General features: G+C 41.7%; 1 protein-coding gene across 2 annotated transcripts; it reads right to left on the bottom strand.

Moving 5' to 3' along the window:
- Window positions 1-2,072: 2,072 nt before the first annotated feature.
- ednraa (endothelin receptor type Aa) lies at window positions 2,073-15,776 on the bottom strand. Of its 2 annotated transcripts, none has more exons than XM_069665761.1 (8): window positions 15,551-15,776; window positions 14,139-14,651; window positions 11,808-11,935; window positions 8,503-8,701; window positions 6,510-6,662; window positions 6,211-6,344; window positions 5,866-5,974; window positions 2,073-4,280 (listed from the first exon to the last, which is right to left on the bottom strand). In XM_069665761.1, the coding sequence occupies exons 2-8, from the start codon at window positions 14,601-14,603 to the stop codon at window positions 4,143-4,145; spliced, it is 1,326 nt and encodes a 441-aa protein (XP_069521862.1). In that variant the 5' UTR covers window positions 14,604-14,651; window positions 15,551-15,776; the 3' UTR covers window positions 2,073-4,142. The 2 variants fall into 2 exon arrangements, with proteins under 2 accessions (XP_069521862.1, XP_069521863.1); XM_069665762.1 differs by having other exon boundaries at window positions 14,139-14,648.
- Between the last annotated feature and the right edge of the window lie 223 nt (window positions 15,777-15,999).

Below are 15,999 nucleotides of genomic sequence, written 5' to 3'. Positions count from 1 at the left end.
AGGTATAAAAGTAGGATTTTCCTAGAAAAATAAAATGTAGATTTTTACACATAAAATGTAATATAAATCATCAGTTATGGGCCTCTATGCGTGTGTTGGTGAGTGTGTGTGCAGACCCTTGTGAGACCCTTCCCTCTGCATCTATTCTGTTGTTTTGAGTTGGTCTTCTTTCTGTTGGACAGGTAGGTGCCTCAAACCGGGTAGGACAAGCCAACACAGGGTTGGGTGTGTTCTCGCATGAGAGAGTGAGAGTGAGCTTCTGGTGATGAAGAGCCCAGGAGGAGGGGCCCAGTTTCAATGTGTTGTTGACAAAATGCAAGGACAAATCCGACTTATTATACCTTTAAGAAGGGCCTTTGAAGCAGGTCCTTATGTCAGTTGATGCATTTGTGCTGCATATTTGCAAAAACAATATTTCAGCTAATTTACTACAACAAACTCACTTACTGTAGGTCATTGATTGAAAAGGAAAAGGAAACTTTGGTATTTTATTTAGCGACACAACAATCTTGAACACACTATTTGTGCTATGTAGCTGAAAAAAAAATAATTTTTCAACTTACAGGATCAAAAATTAGAAATAGAGTCTGGCGCATATAATGATTTTTATTACATAGGACACAATGTTGTATTTTTTTTAAATGTTCTATTCTTAATTCTTTTATTTTAACATATGTTAAAGGATAAAGTAAAAAAAACATTTATTTAAAGAAACGTTTTAGGGGGAAAAAAACAACAATATACTTTGCTAGCACCCAGTTTTCTCTTTAGTAGTTCCTCCCTATTTGTTCTGTGGGGTTTGGACCCAAATGCAGCACACTTGAGATCAGGGATCATTGGGAATAAACTTTACTCCGATTCAGCAGGTACAGGGAAAACAGGCAGGTAATAAAACAGGTGAGCAGTTGAGCAGTAATCAAGTTACTGTTCTCATATTGTACGTTTTTGTTTGAAATGAGTTTTATCAGAAAGCTTAGTTAAAATCATGCATTCTCTTGTTTCCTGATAGAGACTGCCTCCTAAAGCTGCTTTTACTATATCAACAATCAAATCTCATTGAGCTCTCCACGGAGAAGCTCTTTGGACCTTTGAGATCCTTTATTATTTGTTTTTCAGCTCTTTTCAATTCACTGCTGGCAAGAAACAAGGTTCCCACCAAATTCCAAAACCACTCTGTGTCCCTCTCCCTCACTTCCCCTCACACCCTCTAAATTCTCTCTCCTGATTCCCAGAAAACCATAAATATGTTCCAACATATTTTATCCTGATATTATTTTGGTCTTTTTTATTGTCTGCTCCATTAAACTATCCAGTGATCCAACTTAGCAACCAAAGATCTGAGCTGTTTTGTATTTATTCAGGGTTATTACAACCTGATAGTGAAATGATTTCATACAACAAACATGAACCACTTTCATAAAGTTTATGACCTGGCTGAGACGTATCACCAACTCGTTGAAAAAACATAACAGGCCAACGTCCGATAAAGCCACGGCTGCTTCAATGTTCTGTTGGTCTTGGGCGTTTTTCAACTCTGTGTTTAGGGTTACAGGGCTCTGTTAATTGTCTCATTTTGAAAGATTTAGAGAGCGTAATCCTGAGTTAATGACATTTTTGGTCACAGCAAAGTAGACATTTAATTGTGAGATACAATTTCTTTATAAAAGTAGTGCTTTAATGAATGGATATAGACCAAAAAGCCTCGTACATCAAGGAAACAGGAGTTGAAATGTGTTTGTAATGCACTTAATGCTAGCAGGAACTTGATGAGTGTATTCTTCCTGTCACATCAAGACTAATATATGACTCAAACGTGGATTAGTAATGGTCAAAGTTTGTTTCCCTCCATCCTCTTTTGGCAACACAGATGAGAAGTGAGTTATAAGTATCAAATTCCCACCATCCAGGCCGTTCACATCCTCTCCGCTGACATTAGCAACCCTAAGGGCTCAGTTGCCAAGCAGGTCACAGTGTGCTTCAAATCACTCCCAGACGACTCGTTCTCACAGACGCAGATGAAAAACAGAAGGGGCCCCCTCGCCTTCCCGGAGAAACCAATATTAGCATGAGTGTGAAATAAACCTCCTTGCTCCCTACAGTGGAGATGGAAATTGATTTATTGGTATAAGCAGCAGCATTTACATGTTAAATCAATTAAAACAAACGTATAAATTCATTTTATTTTACAGATTATTATGAAAGGCTTTGATGGATAGTGGTAAAATAATACTGTACAGATATGGCCTGTTCTTCCGTACACAAGTGTGCAAAACACTCCAACAAAAGAAGTGCAAGTAATTATACACACGGCACTCACACACGTGCTAACATACGTTCAAACACAGGTTTACATGTGTTCACATATCAAATAGTGTAAGGCAGTATAGTAGTTTGGTAGATGATTTACACACAAAAAAAAGATATTATTTGGAAATGCCCTTCTTCACTTGCAGAAAATTTGTTACAAATTTGAACTGTCTCTACCCATTGAAGATGAAGCTAGAGCCAGTAAGCTAGTTTAGCATAATAGAAACTGGGGAAAACAGCTAGCTTTGCTCTGAGTTTGACAGTATCCACCTGTCAACATCCCTAAAGCTCACAAAATAACTTCTAATATCTTATTTGTGGTTTTTGAAGCTTAGCTAAAGCCAGTGGCTAGTTAGCTGCTGAATATACCGTCATTTGCACAGCCTGTTAGCCGTTGGGCTGTAGCTAACCAGGAAAATTACCACATTAACACTGTAGTTTACAGATTACGGACAGATTACGCTAACTAGATATAGCATTTTAGTTGTGAGTTTTGTTTGGCTGGCTGTTAGCTTGCTAGCTTTCCCCTCTTTCCAGTTAGGCAAAGCTAACTGTCTTTAGCTAGCTTTAGCTCTTTACATGGGAGTGGTTACGGTCTTCTTGTCTCTCTCTCTTAGCAACAAAGCCACTAAGCAAAATGCCCAACGTTAAATTTTGATATTTGATGCGTTAACCACCACCATTAAAAACATATCTGCCTTTTTCATTACACAGGTAAAACACTTAATATACCTGCAGAACAACACTTTATAAAAGTGGATACCATTTATATTTATATTCCATAGGTTATACACACAGTTAAGTCACAGGTCGGCTATTGTTGATTATATCTGGTAAAATTCACAGTTTTTGGTCCAACGTGATATCAGACCCGTCATTATGCATCACTTAATCATTTGCTTGACCTGTGCTATGAAAATACAGAGTTTTGCCTTATCTGCTACACTTGCAACCCTGTACTTTATTCTGCCAGTATATTTTGGCTTATTCTGAAACTGATATGATTCTCTAGTGAAATCTACCATTAATGGCAGCCTGGAGTATGTGGATCGTTTGTACATTTAGCAGAAATAGTAGGTTTGCAGGTGTAAGGTTGCGTCTTTTGTAAATATTCATTCTTCCCTTTTTTCCTGATGAATCAGAGGAAGTTTTTGTCAAGCAGTAGGAGTCCAATATGTTGCAATTCTCAAATTCTTCTTTTTACACCACAAAGTAGTTCAATGTATAATGAGCGCGAGTAAAATACTCTGTACAACAGCTCGCATGTCAACTGGAATATTAATTCTTGCTCCAGTCAGTAACATACTTTCCTGTTTTCCAACGTCAATGAGTAGTGAACTCTTGGGTACAGAACTCATCTCCCATCATCCCCTCTGACAGCGAGCAGTCTGCTTTTCCTTCCTGTAGCTTTGTGCATCCTTCCCAGTAGTGTTGCCCTTTACAGGAATAGCACGCTCAGCTACTGATTGAGGGTAATTTATAGTCACTGTTCAGCTGCATCCTGTTAAAGATTAGTCCTCCTCCTCCTCACCCCACTCCCTCCTTTCTTCTCTCACGCTGCAGTGTTACTGTCATTGGGTGTGGGAATACAAGGAGTTTATTTTATGAAGTTTCTTCCCACTGAGAGGCCAGGGCAACTTCAGAGCATTGTGTACCAAATCCATTGTTTGTTCCTTTTGACTCCAGTTCCCCATCCATCCCTGCCATACGTTGCTTCAGTTGTCCTAAGGAGGTGAATTTATAGTCTTTTTGATGTATGTATTTCAGGGTGAGCGTACATTGCATTTTAAAAGCTGATATATGGAAGTGCGAGAAAATATTCCTTAGTTGAGTGATCAGTCGCTGTCCTTCCTGATGCTGCGATCAGTATGGAGGTTGTTGGGCTCTGGGCTCTTATACTGGATACTGGTACCGTTCATGGGTCCGATGCTGCTCAGCTGGTTCTCAGAGTAACACCAGCAGCACAAACACGACTGGAAGAACACGGGAAGAGAAAAGAGGGAAACATTAGTAACAGTAGCTCGACATTTTGGGAGACATACTTTATTATCTTGCAAATTGTGGTGAGCTAAAAGATACCGCTCTTAAGAGCAGAGATGCCTGATGATATAATATTAGCTTAGCATAAAGAGTGATGGTGGAAAACGCTAGCAGAACTCTTTCCAAAGGTAAAAGAAAATAAATACTAGCTCCTCTAAAGCTTACTTAATAACTTACGTCTTGCTTAACTCATGCAATAGCAAAGGTGAAAAAGTGACGCCGACAATTTGTACATTTCAGGTAGGTCTCAAGTGGCTGAGCTACTTCTTGGCTGAGACAACAAGTTCTTTAGACCAGTCGTAAACTGTAAAACTGTCTAAAACAGACGCACAAGTCTGTTTTTGTTCCTTTCTCACACTTTGCTAATGTGAGCCGCTCTGTTTGGTTTGGTTTAGGCACAAAACTAAACTCAACTGGACTTTTGATTAGGGTTGGGGTTAGGGGTTAGGGGTCAGGGTTATTCAACAACAAGCAGAGTTTCGTGGTCTTTCTACGACGTCAATCATGGCAGTTCCTTTCAGCATTTAATATTACAGCCAATGGGTTTACATAAGAGTTAAATGAAAGCCCGATAGGCCTCATGTAGACACGAAAGACCACCTTGTGTGTGGACGGTCTCTATGGTAAGCAGGGCTAACTGGCTTCTGGCTATATAAAGCTTTCCGGTGTTATCAGTCTATTAAATGTTATCTGGAGCCTAAATTTGAGGTAGTAGGGCCCTACTTTCAACAAGGACCCTGCAGTTTGAGTTCTGTGTGAGAACAAAAGTTATTTTCTTTTAAACTTAGGTAGGTAACGTAGGTAACGCCACTTAATTTCCTTCTTTCACAGTGTCATTACAGCCCTGTATTTGAACCAAAACCATCATCTAAACTTGTTGATTTGTGGCTAAGCCTTACAGAGGCCAGTTCACAACGTTCACCACGCTCAATAAAGACGAAGCTCCGTTGACGTTCTGCTTGTTGTTGCGGATTTGTTGGTTAATGATGGTGCACTATTTGGTCGGTGCAGCTTGCCCGGTCTGAACCGCTCTAATGGTGGTGATTACAACTGTTAACGGGCCATTTAACGGTCTGATAAGATCTTAATGGTGTGATCTGCAAGAAGGCGAGGGAAAGTATTTCCTTTAAAATGGTGTTTTCTCCCAAGACGTTCTCCCATATGTGTCGCTAGTCCATCATTTGCTCACCCACCTTCCTACCACAACCCCTTTAACGTGCAAACTTGAGACATGGTTAATCTCCAGCCCCGGCCCCTCTGACAGACTTTTACAGTGTTTGACCTCAGCTATACAAAGTGTATACATAAATCACTGAGCTGCTTTTACATGTTGCTAATGGAATGTCATCACAGTCATATCCTCTGTGTCATTGATAAAGTTCACTGTTTTCTTTACTGGCCAGAAGTCTCCAGTGTGAGTGCGTGTTTGTGTGTGTTGAGTGAGTGAGTGAGGGAGGGAGGGATTAAGAGTGAGTGGTAACCACATTAATGTACATGTGTTGTAGGGACGTGCTGTACCTTGAAGCAGTTTTTAAACTTCTTGCTGACAAAGTAGAGGATAATGGGGTTTATGCAGGAGTTGATTGTTGCGAGGTTCATTCCAACATAATTCATGATCAACAGGAAACTGAAAGTAAGAAAGAAGAGGAGATTATCATTGTATTTATAGAGAACAACAGAGGCCATTTAAAACCTTTTGTTTATGTAATTTTCAGCAGCATGTATTGGCGAAAACTTGAACTGAACTAATACAGAATAACGGCGAAATCACAGGTATAGTTTTTGTCTCGTATCAGCTTACCCTGTTGCCTTTACACGTTAAAATAACTTTTGTTGAAGCAGGTTGTTCTACCACTAACTCACCTGAGCAGCTCACAGCGCCTCTTATCATTCGGGAGGTAAACCATCTTCTTAATGATCCTGCTGAGGTGCAGGGGGAACCAGCAGAGGGCAAAGATGAGGACGAGGCAGAAGACAGCTTTGGCCACCTCCCTTCTCTGCAGACGGAAAAAAAAAAAGATTTTAATGTGGATTTATTTTACTCCATCAAAAAAGTTGCAAACATTCAAAATTCACAAATTCAATTAGGTAGTAAACACCTGATATTATTTACGTTTTATTAGATTTGAGGGCTTTATGACGTCGTTATTAGTTAGAGATACCTGTTTGAGGTGCTCACTGAGGGCTATCCTCAGGCTGCCGTTCCTGTGGTTGAGCATCTCGCAGGTCATCAGGGTGTAGAACACAGCCGTGCAGGCGAGAGGTACACAGAAGTAGCAGCCAAAGAGCCACCAGTCCTTAATGTCTATGTAGAACTGCAGGGCAACAATCAGATGTAAAACAATAAGTCTCACTTTAACTTAAATAAATGACTCTGTTACTTTGAAAAGAAAATAATATCTATATAGATCTAGCCTTCCTCAGACCTTCTGCTCATTTTCAGTCATTCTCCCCAAAGGCTCCCATTGCACCTCCATCTATCTAAAAGGGGTCTAATCGCTTTAAAATGTTTGGCAACAGCTGCTGTTGTTGATCTCAAAGTGTGACCCTATACTGTTGAAATTATTTGTCTGAGCAAGTGTGATCCTGGTAATAAGAATCTTTTATACTTGAATCTGACCCAGAGGTAAACTGGCACCAGACTACCCCTGTACTCCAAATCATTTTCATCCATGCGAGTGCCACATGTGTGCTCTATGTAGTGTAGCGAGTCTGAAAACAAGCCCCTTCTGGCACATCTGGCTTTCTGTGGTTCAAAACAAAAACTTCCACTTCCAAAATTCCACTATTTCAAAATCCTACAAACTCCATAACTTTGTTTCACAACTTCCATGGAAGCCAAAACATTAATGTCTTGTTTGCAGATCCACTCAGAGTTTTGGCAGAAATTAGACACATTTTAAAGAGAAAAATTATGATATCTGAGTGAGACATTTTGTGCGCATGTGGCTCAGCTTGAGCCCCCACGTTTAAGGCCTCAGTAATTGCACTTGGCCTCCAATCAATTATGTGCTCAGAGGATGTGAAAAAGGCCACAATCTCTTGGAAGGAGCAAGTAGACTAAGTTTGAGTCTTAAAGTGATACTGCACTCAAAATCTTGTTGGATTAAACTAATAATCTTGAAGATTTTCATTTAATAAATGTCTGTTAAGTCACTATCTATCACTGAATAAGGTAACACAATGGTGATTGAGCCTATGGCCCACTGATGAAAGCCTTTGCATTTGAAATATTACGGACTGGGTGACTGTGGTGACTTTCGCAGAAAAAATCACAAGCGGCGCCCAGTTAGTGACGCGTTTTCACCCAGCAGTGGTTGGTCTGCCAGAGAGGGTAGGCGGAGCTAAGCGGCTGCTTTTCCCGTCTCTGCATGTGTTGCGAGTAAACAGTAATCTACTATGGCTGAACAAAGAAAGAAAAGATCGATGACCACAGATACCACTTCAAAAATAAGTGAAAATCCAAAGAAAAAGAAACAAAGTCGACGCTCAGATGAAGGCAAACAGTCTAAAAAGGAAAGAGACCGTCAGCGAGGAAAATCAAGAGTTACAACCGGAGCCAACCGTGGACGTCACACATGCAACACTGTCTGGATATCTGGGAAGTGTGCTCCTGCAATTACCGTTTATCGCCATAGGTGGCGCCAAAGAGAACAAAACTGAGATCTTAGAGATTACAACTTTAAAATACTCTCCTGGCTTTAAAGAAGAATTCGGGTGGAGTGGCTCAACCTTGTGTATCAGTGCACTCTAATTGTCTTAATAATGTATTACCCGAGCAGGAAATGTTGATTGATTTAACTATTGCATGAATGCTCCAGAAATATACACCCAAAATAGCACATAAGTGTGCCAGCTGGCCATTAAAAACAACCTACCAACAAACAACACATGCTTTTAAAACAATGGAAATATTAAGCTGGACTTGTACTTTCACTTTGAGTAGTGTCTCTGCAGCTGGGCTTCCTATCTCATTAGACCAATAATGTTTTGTCTCCTTATTGCAAAATGAAACCCCCTCCATACGAGTACTTAAACACAATGTACTATTACACAGCACATCCTGGCCTCAGTACAAGCAAAACACTGGGACACAGCAACATTAGATGACATTTTACTTATCCAAAAATGATAAGGGTAATGTTGACAACGTACTTTCATGAAGTCGCTCTTGGGGTTTAGCATGCAGGTGCGGAAGGTTTTGTTGTTGTGATTGAAGGTGATCATGTCGAAGCCGATAGCCTCGGGCACGGCGAGTAAGAGGGACAGCACCCAAATGGAAAAAATCTCGATGACGGTCAGGAGAGGGATGCCCACGCCCTGAACCCTGCTCCAGGATGCTACAGCACGGTATCTGTGAGGGGCAGAGACAGAGGCACAGATAGATAAGACGTATTGAAGTTTATTAGACACCCCTCATCTGCAGTGGAGCTCCAGTCCCATGCACTGACGGCAGGTCCTTAACCCCCCCATCCCACTTTCATACCACGACAAAGACATACATACAACACACACTCCCAGGTGCACATTTAGATATGGTACATGCCCCCCCATTTAAGCCTTTTTTGTGCCTTTATTGACATTGAGAGGACAGTGGATAGTGTCGGAAACAGGGGAAGAGAGAATGGAAAAGCCGCCGTTGCTTGGTCCAATGTAAAAAGACAATGGCTGCAATGACGGCGGAGCTTCTTCACAGCGCTGAGGCGGAACCGAAGTGTAAAAAGGGCTTTTGAGGGTCTAAGGACTATAACCTCTGTAAACGTGACACACAATCTAACCGCTGAGCTAAAGCGTTGCCCAAAAGCTTCCCCATTTCAACCTTCACTTCCTCATTAATGCATAAAAATGTAGACTCTGAAAGTCTGTTTTCTATTTGTTGGCCGAGTATTATTAGCCAATCGCGTATCCACAGGCCTTGGTTGCATGCAGGAAAAACAGTCCCTGCGGAGAGCGAAAAGGGCGGAATGTAATTCACCATAATGACATCCCAGCTCCCATCGGCGCTCATCTGATGATGATGATGATTTAGCTTTTATCAGTCTCCATAAACAAACATCTACATGAATGTGCAGCCAACTATCCAGTCATAGAAGTCGGCACTCAACTCCAACTCTATTCTCGTTTCTCAAGTTGCTGAAGGCCTTCTTTATCGCTAACCGCTGGCTACTAGAGAAGCCCCAACAAGATGGCGTCTCTTATTTGTTTTCTTTGTTTGGTGTATCTCTGCTTTCTCACCCTCCAACACCATGTTTTGTATGATTTGTATTATCTTGCATTTTGTATTATTATTACTTTTTCGCACAATTGAGACGGAAAGAAATGTACAAGATTAAATTGATGTGATAAGACGATAGTAAGTTACTGCAGCATAAGTGATATATGGCGCTCCTGGGATACAATAAGCACATTTAAATTCAAAGGTATAAAATGTTAAATTATAACCATAATATAAAAACAAAAGCTTGTTAATTAATTGAAACAGGGCTGCAGCAGTTCAGCTGCTCACAGTCATTAAACAGAAATCAGTAGAGTCATCATTTCCTCTCCTGACCGACAAAGCTAACATTTTCTCTATGCATGGCAGCACACCAAACACAACAAACCGCTCAGTCAGCAAAGAATATCAGAATGTTAAGAAATTGATGAGGAGAGATGATCAATTGTTTATTTTAAATATCTAATATTTATATTTTTGTGAAGCCTCCAAACAGACCGGCCCATGTTGGCAGAGAGGTCTGTCTGTTGGCTCGTGTTTCCTCGTGCACTGAATCCTTGTTTGCTTGTTTGTTTCATTAATGGAAACCACTTGTCGAAATGTTTTAGTAAAATCCTGCATCAAGATTTTATGGCAAAAACAATATATTTTTCATGACACATTTGAATTTCTCTGTTGAACAACATGGCGGCATTTATATTTTACTAAGTGGTAATGTAGCCACCTTTTTCTCTTCCTCCAACATTGAAAAGATACAAAAGAGTCTCAAGCACACACACACGCGCGCGCACAAACATCTGCTTTTGAACGCACCCGTGCAGCCCTGCAGTCTTTTTCTCATAATAGAGGTCATTAAATATGTCTGCCTAGTTGAACCTTGGAGCTTCAGAGCAGGCGAGCGAGGCCTCTTATCTCTTAAGTTTTGTCTATAGTGCGTGAAGTAGGATGACACTGAGCTTCTGCACTTTATGATCATCATTTATTCATTGAGGAATTTCTATTAAGGTACTATTAAAAAGATACTAGATGGAGCTTTTGATACTAACTTCCTATATAGAGTTGAAAGTGGATATGTCATACATTTAATGCTGCATATAAAATAAATGAATCCAGATGATTCCATTAAAGAAGCCCGTCCCGAAAAGTTTTCAACACTAAGGCAACAGATATAAAGGCAGAGAGATAAATCACGTCCCAGTGAGCATGCGTCATTAGACCCTTCCTGAAAGTGATTATCATTAGCACAACTACACGGATCAACATGCCGTTAAACTGAAATCATTAAAAATGTATTTTTGAAAGCAAATTTGATTTATTTTCTCTCCAGTGTTTTGGATGCGGCTGCACAGTGATGTTCGCGCTCACAGGCGGTTCCTCGTTCGAATCCCGGTTAGAACATAGCGGGGCCTTTCTGTGTGGAGTCTGCATGTTCTCCCCGAGCATGCGTGGGTTCCCTCCAGATACTCCAGCTTCCTCCCACAGTCCGAAGACATGTTCATTAGCTTAAATGACTGTAAAACTGCCCGTAGGTATGAATGTGAGCGTGGCAGGTTGTCTGTGTCTATGTGAGATTGCCTGGCGATCAATCCAGGGTGTACTCCGCCTCTCGCCCAATGACAGCTGGGAAAGGCTCCAGCCCTGCTGCGACCCTGAACGGGATAAGCGGTATAGATAATGGATGAATGGATGCCGTCTAAAATGTTGTGCAATAGTATCTGCTTTCCCCCCAAAAAATATCTTGCACATCTTCTCAGGTGTTTTATTTTTTTGACGCACTTTGCCACGGTTGTCTGTGAAAGGTGCTGTATAAATAGACCTTGTTTGCCAGCTAAATAATCCTTTCAATCTCTTGGACGTGTAAAAACAGGGCGCTGGCTTTACAAAACCATGTGACTTTCATGGAAAGCTGCTGCTTTGATAGGGTTCCAGCAGGATGATAAAAACACAAATAAAACCTTTGAGAGAAAAAGAAACTCTTTGGTATGTACAGGAAGTTTAGCCACCAACCAATTCAATCTAACACCACCAAAATGTAAGTAAGTAGATAAGTCAGTAAAACTTTATTCTTTTAGCACTTTTACTTTGTAACACGCAGGAACAAACAGAAAAATTACTGGAATGTTTAATGTACACTGAACAGGATTTCAGCTTTCACTTTAAGACGTATAGTAAGGACCTTTTTGTGGGCTGACAAAAGCATGTCAAAGTGCTTAATTTGAGTTGTGCGTGGTGTGAAAGCACCGACCTGTCCACGCTGAGGGCACACAGGTTGAGGACGGTGATGCCGACAGAGGCTTTCTGCAGGAAGGGCAGCAGCTTGCACAGATACAGGCTAGCAGGACCGTCGTCAAAGGGAAAGCGCTGCGCCAGGAGCTGGTGGAAAAAACATTTTTTGTTTATGTCACAGTTACTGTACATGCTAACATTCATCATGTGTACAACAGTATCAATTGTTATTAAATCACTGAATTCTGTCTTTAGGGAGCTGACTGTCAATCCCTGTTTTGTTACTGAATTCATGCTGACCATCATTAACATCTATTTAAGGCAATTTTCCAGCAGACCAGAGCACATCAAAGAGCGCTCCACGTCATCACCACGTCAGAGGGAGTTCAGTCCAACTCGGACCATATGGAGCTCATCAGCTGATAAACTGTTCACATCACCCGCAAACATATAAACTCTGAACTCTTACAACTCAGAGCCACTTCCACAACCTCTTATCATATTACTTCCCTTAGGAAATGAAGTCAAGGCCGTGTGAGTTGAGGTCTTTGTTTCCCTCGCAGTGGACTGGACACTTTTCCTCCTGCGTTGAACAAGTTTTCCCAAAGCTGAAGCTAAAGGAAGAAGTTCACGGTGCTTCCTGGCTTTTTATTGTTTACTCCTGCTGTTTAAGTTTCCCAGGAGCGCAGAAGAGCAGCAGAGAGGAAAGAGGCCCGTGTCACTGCTTTTAGTGTATAAGTAGCTGATTATTTTTGGAAACAACTGTCTCAGCCTGAGGATGGGAACGAGGGGCCTCAACATGGCTTCAGCATTGTAGACGTGGCTCTGTCTTTGTTTGTGCGTAAACTTCACCCCCCTTCCTCCTGTAAGATTTGTTTCCTTTTTTTCACATGTGCTGCGCAGACTTCAAAGTCGCTTTGCCCTCAAAGTCCCATGTTAATTCTAACCAGGTGGCTTACTCATTTTTCTCGTAACATGGCGTCCCATAATGCACTGGACTGATCAAGTTGACTTATTGCTTCATTGTGCCATCCTTCTTGGTTATTATACGAAGCACGACACTATTTACTGGTATTAATCAACCCAAGGCAGCAGCCCCGAGCGTAATCTGTCATCATTAAACGCCTCATATTTTAAAGGCACAATCCGGGGTGCAAAGGTAAACACATTAGTTAGAGTCACTAAAAATCAGAACACAAAATTTAAACCAGCGGTCACTCACTTTTTTTAAGGTTTTGAAATTGCTAACCTAAACGAGCACAGTTGTTATTTTTTATAACTTTGATTCTCCCGACGAAAGAACTCAGTAAGGAGGTCATTTCTTCAAATCTTCTTGATCTTTTTGGACTATTATGGACATATTTTGGAGGATATTTAAAGGTAAGACAATATATATGTATATATTCAGAACTGCAGGGATTGATTTATAATGCTTCCAAAGATAAATCAGGGTATCATCTGCAAAGAAGGAAAAACTGTGTTTTTCTTAACCCACTGTGATCCTGTTTATGTTGGGGTTATTCCTGATGCTTCTGCTGTGGACTTTTCTTTGATGTTTTCTGATACTGTTAGGTTTGTTTACATCAGATATAATACAAACATAAAAACAGGAATAAACAACACACTTATTTAAAGTGGTATTCTTGAAGATTCGTTCTCTTTGGCGGCACCTACTTGCTGAGACTGGCAAAGCAGCCGCTTAGCTCCGCCTACCCTCTCTGGCAGACCAACCACTGCTGGGTGATGGAAAACACGTCACTAACTAGCTTGTGATTTTTTCCTGAAAAGTCGCCACGGACACCCAGTCTGTAATAATACTTTATACTGCAAATACAAGGCTTTCATAGGCTCAATCACCATTGCATTACCTCATTCAGCGATAGATAGTGACTTAACAGACATTTAAGACCAACATCAGAGATTTTTTACTACAGTATTCGTCAAAATTATCCCCTCACCTTTATTTGGATCAAAGAAAGGATGAGCCTTTAATTAAGCACCGAGTGTTTTCTGTTTGAATAAAAAAAATCTTAAGATAAGGGATAATGACTAATGTCCAAGGTCAATACGTGGCTACTGCCATGTGTGACTACAGCCTGATTCCTGTGTTTACAGAAGCCAGCCATATCCCCGCTCCTCTCATCACTAATCTCCCCACACGAGGACGATAACAGCGTCCCACTGATTACACTTTCCCGTCTATTTGCACACTCCCTTACCCCCCCATTCCCCCCTTTTCCCGTCTGTAGTATCCCACTTTATCTCCAGTATCACCTCCTGAAATTCATCATATCAACACAGAGACCTGTCTCAGAGAGAAATAAGGTTACTTAAAGAAATGTAACTGTACCTTGTATACAGTGATGGGTATGTCAGTGATTATGTAGATAAGGTCCCCCAGTGCCAGACTTGCAATGAGAGCATTGGGCCCGTTCCTCATGCACTTGTTCTGGTAAATAATCCTCAGCAGGGTGGCGTTGCCCACCAGGCCCACCACAAACACTAAAATGGAAATGACGGTGTTGATGTACTTAAAATAGTCCTTAATGGAAGTTGTTTCAAAGCACATCGGAGGTGGTAGCGGCCTCTTTGCGACGGTTGCATTTCCAGATCCCACGGCTTGCGCATCAGCCCCTCGGGCCCTCAGGTGGAGGCTGGTCCCCGTGCTGGGGCTGCTGGTGGTGCTGCGGAGGGTGGAGTGGACGAGGGAGCCCTCCTCTGCTTCTGCTCTGTTTGTCTGGCACATTCCTCTGGCTGCCATACAGGCCATTAGCAGCAACATATGCACAGCCGGGGTGCCCATTATGGAACACATTTGGCGCTTTGATTTCGTTGATTGAAAGACTGTCCCGATATATCACTGCTGAGAGAAGAGAACAGATAACAAGAGGGGGATTGGTTATTTCTCAGACATCATACAGGGGGGGGAAATATCTAGCAACTTCACTGCTTGAATCTAACAAACGCGCCAGTTATAAGAAAGTTAAACTGTCCTTTCAAAAGCTGTGAGGAAGTACGACAACTTCTTCAAGACTTCAAAAAGGTTTTGCCGAGGGGGCACAGATGGGGGATGCCAGGGCTAGTTAAGAGATGAGGCATGAGCGGAGCGCATTGGGCATCTCGTTTGTCGTTGGAAGAGGGAGCCTTCGGTTATGTCTTTGTGTCAATAATGTTGCAGCTACACAGAGAGGCTTTGTGTCTTCTCAAGCTGTTCTCAATGTGAGCCCCTGATTTCCTCAGTTTTGCATTCTCCCTCTGTTTCTAATTTAGACAGGTTTAAACATGTGGGTACAAAACAGAGAGTTTTTTTTTGTGTGCTGCAGGGTTGATTTCCAGTCAGCAGCTTTCAACAAAAGCTTTACGGTCTAATTGGCAAAACAGAAAGCAGTGTTATACCTTGAATTCTCCTTTGGTTCTTGGTTTGCTGTTATGAATTCATGTATTTACCTTTACTGCCTCTTCACACTAAAAACTCTCTGGACTAAACCAGCGTAATTCATTCCACCAAACTCCCGCTAAAGAGCAGATAAAGTTTCAAACTGTCACATCCACAGTGAAGCCCTTTTCATCCTGTCACAACTCTTATAGCCCAGAGTTCTTCCTGTTCAAAGTCCCAGCTGTCACCAAGTACACAAAGAACTATTTAGCAGCCAGCCCTTCAAGTAGCATCACAGTTTAGCATCAGCACGACACTGCTGGGATCTGTGACAGCACGCAAACTGATCCATCCATAAATAATAAATACGTTTGGTTTTCACCTACCTCTTCTAAAATGTCTGCCTGGCCCCCTTGGAAAGCGTCAGGCAAACTTTCGGCTGAAGCCCCCAGACATCTGTATCACATCACATGAGTAATTAACGCACTATCAAAGCCGCAGCGGATCCCACTTGGTTTGAGCAATGCACCCGTCTGCTCTGAGGTGCCTTCGCATTATGGCTCAGAGTTTCCTGTGGAGAGTTTGCAGTATGTCTGAGTGTGTGTGTGAAGTTGTGTCTATGTGTGTGTGTCAGAGCACCAGTGAGACACTTTGACTGGGTGGGATAGTAAATCTCCACCTCCCTTTGGTAACAGACTGGGCCCCCCTTTGGAAACATCTCCCCCTACTCTCTGCTCTCTCTGAGGCACCGCCTGCTGACAGTCATCTCCCAGACACACACACACACACACACTCACACAGGGGAAGGGGCATCTGGGAGCCAAACGCCCCTCCA

This window comes from Semicossyphus pulcher, unplaced genomic scaffold (assembly GCF_022749685.1).
Source record: "Semicossyphus pulcher isolate SPU_LCO1_2020_fin unplaced genomic scaffold, fSemPul1.0.p SCAF_17, whole genome shotgun sequence".
NCBI lineage: Eukaryota > Metazoa > Chordata > Actinopteri > Labriformes > Labridae > Semicossyphus > Semicossyphus pulcher.
The sequence above is the reverse complement of the archived record's forward strand: the minus strand, read 5'-3'. Positions and strand labels throughout refer to the sequence as shown.

What these genes read in the sequence shown, in the direction of transcription:
- ednraa (XM_069665761.1), bottom strand. Translation starts at nt 14,603, where the DNA reads ATGTGTTCCATAATGGGCACCCCGGCTGTGCATATGTTGCTGCTAATG. An exon ending in CCAAGAGCGACTTCATGAAA is followed by an intron (nt 6,663 to 8,502) that starts GTACGTTGTCAA and finishes GTTGCCCTGCAG; the next exon opens with TTCTACATAGACATTAAGGA. An exon ending in AGGCGCTGTGAGCTGCTCAG is followed by an intron (nt 5,975 to 6,210) that starts GTGAGTTAGTGG and finishes TCTTACTTTCAG; the next exon opens with TTTCCTGTTGATCATGAATT.